The 13,548-nt window shown below is 44.1% G+C and overlaps 2 protein-coding genes across 11 annotated transcripts in view; one reads left to right on the top strand and one right to left on the bottom strand.

The window, feature by feature from the left end:
• Positions 1 to 9,154, top strand: part of BRIP1 (BRCA1 interacting DNA helicase 1) — a gene marked incomplete at its 5' end in the record, with an annotated part of 82,350 nt that extends 73,196 nt beyond the window's left edge. The window contains one exon of the mRNA XM_081844351.1: positions 3,779 to 9,154. Coding sequence (XP_081700477.1) covers positions 3,779 to 3,895 — 117 coding nt within the window. The 3' untranslated portion in view covers positions 3,896 to 9,154. The remainder of the gene's footprint in view (positions 1 to 3,778) is intronic.
• A 189-nt stretch (positions 9,155 to 9,343) lies between these two features.
• The window catches only part of TBX4 (T-box transcription factor 4), a 101,410-nt gene continuing 97,205 nt past the window's right edge, over positions 9,344 to 13,548 (bottom strand). For all 10 annotated transcript variants that reach the window (XM_081844176.1, XM_081844180.1, XM_081844183.1 and 7 more), the window contains 2 exons: positions 12,281 to 12,522; positions 9,344 to 10,725 (listed from right to left, as the gene is read on the bottom strand). In XM_081844176.1, coding sequence (XP_081700302.1) covers positions 10,097 to 10,725; positions 12,281 to 12,522 — 871 coding nt within the window. In that variant the 3' untranslated portion in view covers positions 9,344 to 10,096. The remainder of the gene's footprint in view (positions 10,726 to 12,280; positions 12,523 to 13,548) is intronic.

The following is a 13,548-nucleotide window of genomic DNA, read 5'->3' as shown; positions in this document are numbered from 1 at the left end:
ACGCTAAACTACATTGCAGAGGAATGTTGGCGGTGACATGTTTCCTGCTTGGCAGGGGGTTGGACTTGATGGCCCTTGTGGTCTCTTCCAACTCTATGATTCTATGATTCTATGATCTCTATTCTCTTGGCTGACAGTTCTGTTCCTTCCAGCCATTGTGGCCAGTCCACTGACATCCGTTCAGTCAGCTGACTTCCACCAAGTCAGCCAGTTCTGTGCTAGTCAGGAACAGTATAGGAATCTGCCTTATACCAAGTCAGTGGGTTGGTCCTTCCAGCTCAGTACTGTCTGCACTGACTGGCAGCAGCTTTCTAGACAGGAATCTTTTGCCAGCGCTGCCTAAAAATGCCAAGGCTTGAACCTGGAACCTTCTTCAGGCAAAGCAGGTGTTCTGCAACTGGCTACAGCCCTCATCCTGCCCCATCTCCACCCAGTTCTAAACAGGTTTGCAAAATATTGCTGCCAGCTAGCACTGGTGGTTAGAATAATCAAATTGTAGAATTGGGAGGGTTGCAACAACTGATGCTATAGCACCATTGTGGAGTTCAGGATCAGCTTACAGGTTCGCTTCCCTAAATTGCTGTTGCTTGCATAGTAGCTCATTTGTTTGGTCCACAAGGTAGATTTTTTTTTTTTAAGTGATCCAGCATCTCAGCTCTTAAAAACTGCCTAGCAGTTCATCCAAATTAGTACCTCTTCTGGCCAAATTGGTAGCAATATGTGGAATGATTTCTTTTTTTTCACTTTGCCTGCCACAAACGATTAGTGCAAAGGCGCAGCATAAAAAGTGGGTCCTCGTTTGCCTTCAGGAACTGGGTGGAGGAAATTAAAGGATCAACATCTTAAGAGGGGCACTGAGGATGGATTGTTCCATGTGACGGCCACAGGCCTCCAGGAAATTGACTTCATGAAAGGCTCAAGGATGCCGGGATGAGGATGAGGAAGGCAGGCGATGATCCTAAATCACATTTCAGGCCCTCTGAGGTTTGGAGCTTTCTTTGCAGTTGTTGTTGTTGTTGTTGTTGTTGATCCAGGGGAGAAATAGCAGATTTAGTCTAGAATGGAGTCCCCTTCTTGTGCAATTAACCATCAGTGCAGCTGCCAGGATTAACATTTTCAAATAATAAAAAGAGACTTTTGTTACAAATGCAAGAAAAAGTCAGTGTGTCAAGCATATTCCCAGTCTTTGGAATGTTAGGGTTTGTAGTGTAGTTTGAATTTCTGTAAGGGAGGTTAGAGACTTAATTTGTTTTTTAAAAAATCAACACCCTCAATGAATTGTAAGTCCTAGAGTTTTTTTGTGGAGAAGCCATGACAGTTAAACTGTGTTGAAGCAAGCTAGAAAGAAAGAAAGAAAGAAAGAAAGAAAGAAAGAAAGAAAGAAAGAAAGAAAGAAAGTTCTTTCCTACTTTCTGATGCTCTAATGCTCTGGCCAAGGTGGGCGCTGCTGCCAGCAGAGAACCAGAAAACTTCATTTGTGTCTCCCATGCAGGCACTGAGCGGACCCAGTCCGGCTTAGCTTGGTACAAAATGAACACAAACATGCAAGTATCAGGACTGAGTGACAAAGATGAGTCAGGTACCAAGAACCCAGGAGCTGTGCCAAGGGGTCAGAACCAAGCAACAAGGCCAGCAATCAGTATTGCATCGCCATCCATTTGCTAAATGTGTCTGTGTGTGCTTCTTCATACAGCACATAGCCAAGGTGGGAATTTGCTCCCAAAAGAGGCAGTGATGGCCATGAACTTAAATGGATTAGACAAACTGAGAAGAAGGCTCTCCATGGCTGCAAGCCACAATGTAGGCGGTCTGCTGGGAATCGCAAGTGGGGAGAGGAGCGCTGGTGCACTCAGGTCTTGCTTGTGGGCCTCCCATTGGGGCATCTGGTTGGACACTGATCCCACTGAAGGCTTCTTCCGGCATTCTCAGGCTCACTCTTCCCTTGCATCTCTAGCAGCCCGCTTCCGCCTTCCTAGCGATACCATAGGAATCGGGCTGCATTTGCAGCCTTTTGTTCCCATGAGGGGCCTAACAGGAGAGTCCCCAGAGACTACATGGACTCCATCAGAAATGATCTCTCTCGCCCCTCCTCGCAGAAGATTAAAGGTGCCTCCACTGATTCAACTGTTTATGGATTCCATTTTGCTCTGCTTATGCAGCTGATCCTTTAAGGAGCCTCAGATTACCCATAAGCGCTAAGACTTCTGGGGGGGAGCAGTTGCAGGATAACAGAACCCTTTTTATGATAATCCTAGCAAGCATCAGAGGCTAATTTATAGAGATCTGGTTGCCAATGTGGAATCCGTCTAGAATTTCATTAGAGAAACCTCAGTATGTTCGTTGAGTTCTTCTGCTGAGACAGATATCAAAAGGGCGCTTGCATTTCCCCCCCCCCCCTTTATATGCAGCCACGTACTGGAATTATCTAGTTAAAGAGAGTTTAAAAGCCTAAGAAAGGGGATCTAAAATGCAAGAATCTCCATCTGAGGAACTGTAGAGCCAGATAGTAATACTGCATAATACTTTTTAAAAAAATCATTGATTTTGATTGACTAAGATTATGGATTCCCAGTTAGAGAACAGTTGCACAGAGTTGCACCTCATGGGAACCCAGAGGTTTTGTTCAAAGACACCACCAATCAGCGTGCAGTAAAACAGGCAGGGACCAGCTGTGTCCTCTGGGTTTGGAGGAAGTATCAGTTGATTAATCATTGAGTCCAATGATTTAATAGTAGGGGCTTGGTTAAGGGCATATCTTAAAACATAATACCAATATACAGAAAATGAGATTCCACAAGGATTCCAGAACAATTGCCTGCAGTTTGAAACTGAGTGCCCTTTAGAACGTCGCATCATTCTTTAAAGAGCATAGTCCTTTAAAAGCTATTTTTGGTTCTAGTGTTTTTCTACAGTAGGAGGTTAGTATTGTGTCAGTTTTCATTAAATGGATAAATATAAATCTGACCACATTTGCGGGGAGGAGCTTCACCACAGGCGAATGAGAGGAGAAATTCCACATGGGGGTGACCTTTATGTGCTGTAACGACTGTATGAACTTGACATTAAAATGTTTGGGAATAAACCTCTGGCCCGGATGCACTGCTGGTTGCCCTTTCCTGCAAGTGAGTCACAGCTCAAAGCGGGGCTGTTCCTCTGCACCCAGTGCATCCCTAAATTGAGCATCGGGAAGCGTGTCCTGACGAGCATTCCAACTGCACAAAGTCAAGGTGGATCGGAATACTTGTGTGGAAAGTTTCCATACCCCTTCCCAACCCTGTGGAAAGGAAGGAATGTAGGGAAACGGCTGACTTCCCCTCACCCACCCACATTTTTTTTCTTTGGGGAGGAGAGTAAGGTTCATATGTGTGCGCAGTTGTAAAATCTTGTCTGAATGATACTGTACAGAAATCCCCATCAAGGTTTTCTTCCAGCTTCCAAGCTGTCTTCTCTCCTTCATAATGATGAATGCCTAGGAAAGAAAGCTATCTAATCTTCAAATTGGCTGCTTTTCTTAAAAGGACAGGAAGAGAGGCTGTGCATTACATTCTGAGTTAAGATCCCTGCTAAACTTGCGGCTTCATTGACTCCTTAACTTTCTCTCTTTCTGCCTGACCTTTGATGCCTCATCTTGGAGAATGATGTTTTAATCGCCGAAGACAAGGGGCCTACGGTGCCTTCAGTCACCTGTTCAAATTGAATTGATTACCTGTCCCGTTGTCTATTTTGTCCTGCCTGCCATCTCTTGGTAACTCTCACCTTTGCTTACTCTCTGGCTCAGCTCGCCCATTGCTGGTTCCCATTATTTCCTGATGCACACGGCGAGTTCATCACCTTCCCAAGATACCTCTTGATTGATTCCTTATGGCTTGCGGAGAACCACTTAAGTATTTCCTAGCTGAAACGAAGCAACGTTCGGGAGCTCGGTCTTTCTTTAAAAAAAGAAAGGAAAGGAAAGCCTGAGATTTGTGGTTGTCGTTGTTTGTGTAAACATTACTTGAGGCAAGTTGTTAGAGCACTGGGCTCTATGTGTTTCTTTTTATATGTGTTCAAACAATTCCTCTATAAAAGAACTTGGGGTGTTGTAAAACACTTCTGCCGTGTGTGTACAAACCCCTTCAGCAACAAGTCGGATGCAATGAAAATGAGCTAATTGGATATTAGTACAGTCCTTTGCTCTTCATCAAAGACAGTGTGACCTTCCCTTCCACACAGGTCTGAGACCAAACCACTGCTAACCACTTGATTTCTTAAAATAATACCTTTTATCTGCTTTACAACTTTGGCTCCTCCCCAGTAAGTGTCAGCATGCTTCTGAGTAAAATTCAAGTCACCGATTATGGCTTTTCAAAGCGCCAAGCCTGGTGCCAGCATGTGGCATCCTAGGGCAGGTGCCAGGGAGCCCTTTTGACCAGTACTGGGTCTAGGAGTCACCATTTACATTTCCCACAATGCACCCCATGTAGCATCACTCCAGTGCATTGTGGGAAACGTGAATTATGGTTCAGCTGGGGAGCTGGTACTGCTGCTATCAAATATTCCTCCGGTGCCCATTTCTGCCCCCCCCCCCAAAAAAAACCTACAACCTGAAGCTGGCTCTGGCCCAGCAGACCTTCTGTCAGACTTCCCCCAACCTGGTGCTTTCCAGATGTTATTGAACTACAACTCCCATCAGCCAGCCAATATGACCAGTGATCAGAGATGGCAGGAATTGTAGTCCAAAACATCTCAAGCGGTGCTTCTCAAACTATGGGCTGAGGACCACTCTTGGGCTTCAGCACTGGTCAAGCAGTTACCCAGACACAAACAGCAGTGGCTGCAGAGTCATAATAAGTAAGAATCAAAACAAAGTGGGTAACAGAAGGAAACTGTATGAGGAGAAAGTGAATGTAAACACTTTTAACAATGGTTTGTGCTCTTTAATCGTGGTTAGATGCTACACTCAAACCATTGTTAAGGGCTGACCACAAACGGCGTAGTAAAATCAGGAGCTGAATAAGTGGCTTTGCAAACCATGGTTTATAGGTGGTAAATCTGGTTAAGGGGCAGTTTCTCCACCCCTCCAGCCTTTTTGTTTGAGAGAGGACAAGCAGATTTTAGGGCTTAGCTCAGGACTGAGTCAGTATCCATACCAGGCCTTAATCTTGTTTGAATGTGTTTTGGATCTTTTTAAAAAGTGTGCTCCGCTGAGTGGGTTCCACCTCAGGGCTTAGACTGACGGGGGTGTCATAAATATGACCCATCCCAACCATCTGCTGCTGCAATCCATAGAACTACTCTGAGCCCTAAAGGAGCAACCCATGTCTCTTACCTTTGGCTTTTGCTGAACTTCATAATTCAGTTCCAAATTGTGATTGTGTTTTTATAGACAGAACCATGTTCTTTATTGCATAGTTCCCTTTGTATTATTGTAGGGATGGCTGAATCTGTCAATTTTGGTTTGTCATTTTTTCCAATCTTAAGAACAGTTCACTCTGTTTCCACATTCATTTGCAAATATAAATTCCACATGAACGGTTACACACATTTTCACATGTGGCTCTCCTCCTAATATACACATATGTCTATATGTGTGTTTGTACATATGTATATGCAGCTTTGCCTAGTGCACACATTTTTGCAGGCAATTTTGCATTGTTGGGAAGTGTGAATTTGGAAGAAGAGCTGTATTTCAGCTGGCTGGTAGAAGTTGTAGTCCGAAACATCTGGAAGGCACCAGGTTGTGAAAAGGCTTTCTTCTTCTTTTCAAAGAGGGCAACATACTTGCTTGTGTTACCATATAATGTGGCCTTTACCTTGATGGTCACCCATACTTAACATGGTGCTGGCCACAATTCAGTTTGGACATTTGGCTGTAATTGTTATTTGGCAGGAACTGGGTATTTTTCACATAGATACTTTACAGCTGTGTACAATGGTTATTCTCAGCAATCCTAGGCAATTAGCAGGTCCTTTCATAATTCGTAATAATCCTGGATGGTTGCAATTTTGTATCAAACAGTTGTTTCTCTCGCTGTTGTTTCACCTTTTGCACTGTGCAAACAATTACTACAAATGCCCCCTACTAACAATTTCTGTGGCTTTGTGGCAAGGCTTAGGATTCGGCTACCTCCCAGTCTACTCATCTGGGCCAGGTAACGCTGGAGAAGCCTGCCTGCCCAACAGAAGTGATAGCTTCTTCTCTGCCTTACAGAGTGTTCCACCCTCCTCCCCCTCTCCTTGGGGAGTTTCTCCTCTTCAAAGGAAACATTCTTTTTCTACAAGCTGCAATAAGGATTATTTAATGACATACTAAAAGTAATGTGGAGCAGCCCATATTTTCCAGAATGTGGAGAGGACCCCGCCTCCTACATAAGAAAATAGCCTTGCCAAAAAGCGCCCTTTTTATTCCAGATGTTGGCTTTTCTCAAACGCATGAAATGGCCAATGCTAGCAAATTTATTTTTTAACCCATGGATTTAGTTTCTTTAATTTCTGGCATATTTGAGCATGACGTATAGGCCCTCAGCAATCTGCTATAATATTTGTTCTACGCAGAGTGAGGGCCAAATCCAATATTGGTAGAAGTGCTGTTGAGGCCAAGGGATATGGGGGAAACAGACCAATGAGGAAAAGTTCGGTGCTGGAAATATAAATCCATATAAGACCTGAGAAGAAAAAGGCTGGGGCTTTTTAAAATTGCTTTTCCTCACTCCAAGTCTTTGAACGAAGCAAGGTTACTGATAAATAAATGTGTATATGTATAATTAAGATATACTCAAAGGAGCCCCTTCATAATGGTGGTAGCAACTTGCAGATAGGGTGTGAGGTAAGGGACACTGAACACATAGCCTTCTGGGTTGCAAAGCTGTTCCTGCACTGTCCTATCTTATGCAAGGTGGGATAAGAGGGGTTGACTGTTGCAACGAAATATCCATACACATTTTTTTAAAGAAATTGTTAATGCTGTCAAGGACAAGGAGAGCATACCCTTCTTCCTTTTCTATGCAAGAGAATTTTCTTCTCCATGGCAGTGTGGACCAAGAACAGTTTTACCTTATAGGCTGGGGCTGATGGCAGCTGCTATATAAAACATCTGGAGGACAGCAGGTTGTCCAAAGGGCTGCTATAAATGATGGAGAAGCAACATGCCCAGGAATGCGGATGCTACTTATTGAAAGCCACCCGGAGACAGTTTATAGTAGTAAAATGTTTTTTATGTTCTGATATGTAAAATAAAATGTCCATACTATTGTAACAAAGCTTTAAAAAAACAAACAACAATGCCACACTGCGTTTTATCTAAAGTGGATTCTAATAGAGATTTATCTGTAGCATATATGTTTCATCTAACCAAAACTTAGTTTTTACATCACAAACGGGTGTAAAAAAATTTTTTTTTAACTTAAATAGCTTTTTTCCCTTAAAAATGTCCCTTGCAACATTCATTATTTTATTACGTATTTCGTTGTTTAAAAAAAAAAGCAAAGCTGAATGGAACATGTGGGCCTGCATTTGTGAGATATATATATTTATATTTTATATATATAGATATATATATAGATATAAATAATTATTCAGCATGCAACACTTGTAGTGATTTCCCAGTTCTGATTATAGAACCCCACACCAGCCGCACACAGGCTAATTGAATCACCACACAGGATGTTCTGGGTGAAAAGTAACCTTCTCCTTGGTGGCCCTGCCATCATGAAAACCATCTCTTCCTTTTCATTATCCCAATTTGTTGGTGTAGAATCCCAGCAGACTGGAGACGTCACCGTGTTGGGGAGAGAACCAGTTTGGGTGACTAGGAATTGGTCAGTAATGTATGCCCCTGTTGAAGTGTGGTTTTTGCATGTGAATTCTTAGGAGGTGCAGGAATTAATTGGGTTTGGTTTTCTGGGTTTTCCTTCTGCTCGTTACTTTCCTTTTAAGGACCAGGAATAGGCTCTGCACTCGTTCCAGTAAGGAAAACCTTTCCACTTTTGCCTGTGATATTGTTGCCACTGATGTTTTAGCAGATGTGTAGCCAACATGGCACCTCCAACTCCCATAAACCCTACCTAGTTTCAGATAGTACATGGGTAGATGAGATCAGGAGGCTTAGTTTGGGCCAAATTAAGTATACACTTCCAGAGTTAACACTAAATACACTACATTATAGCAAGCACCATAGCTGCTAGAGGGCCATGAAAATTTGTGTCCCGGGCTTTTTAGACTTGCCCACCATGTACTATCTGAAACAAATGAGGTGCATTGGGTGCCTGATGTGAAATATATTGGCATTATTTTCAGCTTTCCTACCCCACTATGGGGCAAACAGGACAAGTATAAAGCACATTTTTGACTTTTAAAGCAGGGCACGTGGCTGAGGGCAGAACTGCACATGATCAGTTTCATAGAAAGGACAGTTCTGTGTCAAGCCTACCTCAAGTGGTGCAGTCAAGCTTGCAGGCTTCTGGTTGGCTGCTATGAGAACAGGATGAAGGATGAGTTGGACCTTTGGCCTGAGCCAGCAGAGCCCTTTTCATGTTCTTACGTTTCATGTTTACTTGAACTACATATTCTGGAGAGGCAGATTCTGGTGCAAGATGGCCATTTTCAGTGAGTTTTATGACCATCTGTCATTTTTGCACTGAAGCTAAGTGGAAATAATACTTTTTTGGTTGTGTATTACTAAATCCATTATGTTTAAATTGACTATTCTGTGGTGTGGTTCTCTGAGCAGGGTCAATCCAGCCAGATCCCACCCCCCACCCCCCCAAGCAGGATCTCCACTGGAATTATGGGAGTCATGTGTGAGACCACAACTCCTGTTCATTGCAGTGGTATTCCTGCCAGAGAAACTCAGAGGGTTGCTTTCCTGGTTTGTATTCTGAACTCAGAAGTTGACTTGTCGGGGTCTCCCCTGTATCTGTTTACTAACTGCAAACTATTTGGAGGACTACCCCGAACCATTAGAGAGTTGTGGTGGAGGGGCTATCATTTAATGCCTTCTTTCTTTTCCCACAGAGTTTAAAAAGTGCTGTCTCCCCCTAGCTGTACGTGGAGGGTAAGAGCAACAAAATCTTGGGGTAGCCAGTGGCCATCCATCATAAATTTCCTCCCAGAAGGCACTGCTGGGACAGCACTAGGTCTTAACACAGGATGTAGCGTGATACAAACCTACCTAATTAACACAGCCCATCCTTCTAAAGCTGCATTTCTCCAAATTCTGCAATGCGGTGCTCCAGCAAAGTGCAATGTAGAATGCATATATTAGTGGGAATGGCTTTGCAAATATGTGTATATGATAAAAAAGTTGCATACAAAAAATGTGTATAAATTTTGATTAGAATGTTGATGAATTTTATAAGTCCTTAAAAAAAAAAGTGAAATTGATGTGGAAATATGGAGAACTGAATTTAAGATTGGAAAACAGACAATGAAAGAAACCAAAATAAACAGATCCCCCAGTGCCTTTGGGAGGAAAATGATGTTCTTTAGAAGCGCTTTCTCTATCTGCAAAAACTGGGGTGGGGGGGAACCCCCCCCCCCCAAATCTTTCCCCTGATCAGTGCTGATTTCAGCTTCCAAGACTGCACCAGCTTGGCCAAGCCCTACTGCGGTTGAAGGCAGTGGCATACACATTTAATCTGCTTAAGTGGCTTTCTGGGTCACACGCTCAATTTTTGTGTGTGCTTGCTCTCTGCATTGTTTTTTGTAAAGTATCCAAAATTCATGGAAATTGAGGAGGCATTCAGTGAACAGTCTGGTTTATATTTTGTGTGCATGCATGTGCTTGAAAAGGGAGAATAAGTGTTTCATGATTTCATGGAGGGAACCACATCTCTCTTTGAGGCAAATACTCTCACTGGGCAATACGACTGGTGGTCCAGGCCACTGAGCCAAGTGCTTTTTTTTGTATAGAACTGGGTTTTTACCCCCTCCCCCACCCCCAAGACTGAGCTGCTTTTGTGTCTAACAGAAAACAAGCTCTTCAGCTACACAAACACCGATGTTTTTGGTCGGTGTCACGGAAGTGCAAGTTACCCACAGGTATTAACACTGAATTAACATAGTCCTGGAGCATTGACTCTTAACCGCAATTTTTAGGTTCACTGCCCAGTTGCAGGAATCATCCATCAGGCCAGTTGTCCACAGTCCCCATTCCTGAATGATACGGTAAAGAAGATTCCCTGGACAGCGAGAAGGTCTGAGAGTAGAGGAATTCATTGGCTGCGCCTAAGTGGGGAGAGGGGGGCTTCCTCTCGCACACTGAGGGGTGCACCCGTTCCCTTGGGAAGGAGGGAGCAGGGACTCTCTCCCGGGCCTGAGACTGTGAAAGCTGATTGTAGACCGTGAAGGGGCTGTTGCCCGGCGGCTGGGAACTCTGGTTCGTGATGGTGGGTAGACGCGGCATCATGGTGGTAGCTGTGAAGTGAGCAGGGAACGGCTGGTAGGGGACAGTTTCCATTGTCTGAACACTGTAGCTGGTGTAAGGTGCAACTGAGGTCCACATATTGCAGCTCAAAGGTGGAGGAGGAGGAGGAGGAGGCAAGTCTTCTACCGATGAGACACCTGCAATTTCAGCACCAGAGCTGGAGTACATGCACGCCTCCCGCGGCGTCACGTCGCTGCAGTAGGAGGGGCTCAGCATTTGCTGGTCATACGGAGGTGGCGACCGAAAATAGTGCTCTTCCCCGACAGAAGAGGAGGCATCCAGATAAGAGCGTTTGCAGGGTAAATCCAAATGCCGGGCACCCTCTGCATGCATACCAAGGAACAAGCAAAGCGAGAAATACTTAGATAGTGAAAAGGTTCTGGGCACAGACCACTACATTGCTAGTTTCCTCTACATGCAGTTCTTATAATCAATATCCAGCCCAGGTACAGAAAGTGCCCTATTGCTGACCATCCCTCTGGATTGTTGGATATATTGGTCACTCTCTGTGTTTGCATAGGGCGATAGGAATGCCCCCAAAGGTATGGCAACTGAATGCGTTCCCTTTCTGCAAGATGCAGTAAAAAATCAATTAGGAAAAGGGCACGTTAAAGTTTGAAAGACAAAGCTCCAGTTGAAACTTGCCACTTTGCCTTTTCTCCACAGCAGGTGTGGCAGGTGCCCCCTGTCATCTTCCTTGTGATCATTTGAACTATTCTAAATACCGTAGGACTAGCCCCTTCCTCCTCTGCCCAGCATTAACCCTGTCCTGGTTCTTCAGTCTGCCTTCATACAACTTGCTTTTTAATCCCTTGCGTTATGCACCTTACAGCCTGATCCTATGCAGAGGTAGGCATGCCTAAGGTGAACCTATCTCTGAGCAGAATCAGGCTTTCTGTTGATCTGGGAAGCTCCACCGTTGCCTTCGTAATAATCCAATAGCCCTGTTTATTCTTCAAAAGACATTCCTCATTCTCAAAAAGGCAGGGCATTGCCAATGTCCATCTATTCCAATCAATCTTAATTTAAGGGGCTTTCTCTATCAGTTGAAAGTTTAAATGACTTTGGCTACTGCTTTCTTACACCCAGCAATTACTTTTCATTCATCTCGATAACAGGCTGGCCACAATGCTTTTGTAGTGTTGCTTTTGACAAGTTCAAGGAGCCCTCAAATGTCTTATCAAGAGCGCTGTCCAGAAAAAGAGAAGTGGTCAACATTTGCCAGGAGTTCACGTCAAAATGCTGCAGAAAACTTGCCAGATAAATGCTAAGGGCTGGTAAAGTTTTTGCTATGTGCTGGGGGGGGGGCGCGAATCTCTCTTCATGCTTGTTTGCTGTAGAACAGCATTCTGAGGTCGGGAAGCCCCAATTATTGTTGCGAGGAACCCCGAATTTTTTTACAATGAATAAGCTAGTTAATAAATGCATTTTTCTGAAAGAACCAATTTTCAGAGTGGTGTAATTAACAATTTTCTTGCTCTTCTGCTTGTTTGGGTACACAGCTTATGGCTTTGTTTAACTTTTAGGTCAAGTGTTTCAAAGTCACATGTAGCTGAGCTCTGAACACATTTACTCAGAATTAAATCTCAGGGAGTTCAATGGCACCTACTCCCTCATAAGTGTGCTTAAGATTGCAGTGTTACACCAAATAAGACACAAACACACAAAGAGAGATGAAATTCCATGTGTGTGCACATTCATTGAACTAGTGTTACAAGAAATGCGACCATTACAGGATTCAGAGTAACTAAGATTGCTATTAATCAGAATTGCATTGTATGAGAATTTTTTCCCTTAGAGAATCCGCTGGAAACCCCCCACTACTCTGTTAGGTAAGGTCTCCTAGCCTAAAATTTTTTGCCTACAGATCTCAGTTACCTCGCCGCTTCAGGCAGTGATAGAAGAGCCCCGATTCTCTTTGTGCCGTGAAGGTGTTGAGGGGCAGGTCTTGGGCATCTGATGCTGCAAACTGCATGTGAGCACCATTCTCATACTGGTAATGCTGGAGCCCCTGGTGGCTTCCGTGGAGCGAGTTGACGTCAGATTTAGTGGAAAGCTGACCGTGAGTTGACACCAGCCTCTGCCTCATTATGCTTTTGGAGATCACTGGATACTCTTTGCTGCAAAATGCAATAGGAAAAGAACCAGTTTTACACACATTTAGACAGAACAAAACCATCAGGAATGTTATCTCACTATTGTGTGGCCCTAGAAAGATGGTTTCCAAACTGTGTTCCTTGGAAGCTTCCTTCAGGAACACTGGACTAGTTTCTCTAAAAGAAGCTTGACCAAAGGCCATCTCTGCTCTTATTCTTCTGCAGTGGGCCTGTTGCAGGAGAGTGATGGGTGTAAATTTAGGAGGGCATGATTTAGAAAGGCACACTCCTTCCATATGGGGTAACAATGAACCCACTTAGGCTCTCAGACTAGCACTATGCATGACCTGGACTGTGCCCCCTAGGATATGTCCCCAGAATCTCCTGCAACACACACAACTTCTTTGGATCATCGGATGTGGAAGGAGTTCCTCAGAAGAACTGCCCTGGAGTGCTGGGCATAAGAAAGTCACCTTAAGACTGTATGGGTACTGTAGCAGCTCCTTGGGATCTCAGACCAGTTCTCCTCACCTGCTACCTGATGACCTTTTAGCTGAAGATGCTGGGAATTTGACCTCACACCTTCTGCATGCAAAGCGTATGCTCTTTTCCCCAGCCGACAAGATCTGTATTTAAGATCACAGTTCAGCCACAGAGCGGAGTGGGTGGCCTTGGGCAAAGCACCCTTGCTCCATGTCTGTTTCCCATCTGTAATGCACATTTAATTTATTTATAGCCCACTTCTGCCAAGCACACATGGGCTCCTGCCAAAGCAGCAAAATGTGCAAGTCAAAGCATCTGATAGCTGTGAAGATCAAGATCTGCTGCTGCTTGCACAGAACCCCCAAGGGGACACGATCCAGCAAAAGCAAGAGCCAAAACAGACAAGCAGAAGCCCTGTGTGTTGTGTCTGTTGCTGGGCTATATAGTAGGACTCAAGTCTGAAAGAACTCTCCTCTGAGGTTATTGCTGAGAAGCACTCTTGACAATTTATAAAATTAATAACTTAGTTATGCAGCACACTTCAGGGATGACAATATATGCAGTTTT

This window comes from Podarcis erhardii (assembly GCF_964252035.2).
Source record: "Podarcis erhardii genome assembly, chromosome: 16".
In the NCBI taxonomy this organism is placed as follows: domain Eukaryota; kingdom Metazoa; phylum Chordata; class Lepidosauria; order Squamata; family Lacertidae; genus Podarcis; species Podarcis erhardii.
Note: the sequence above shows the minus strand (reverse complement) of the source record. Positions and strands in the feature narration are given on the sequence as shown.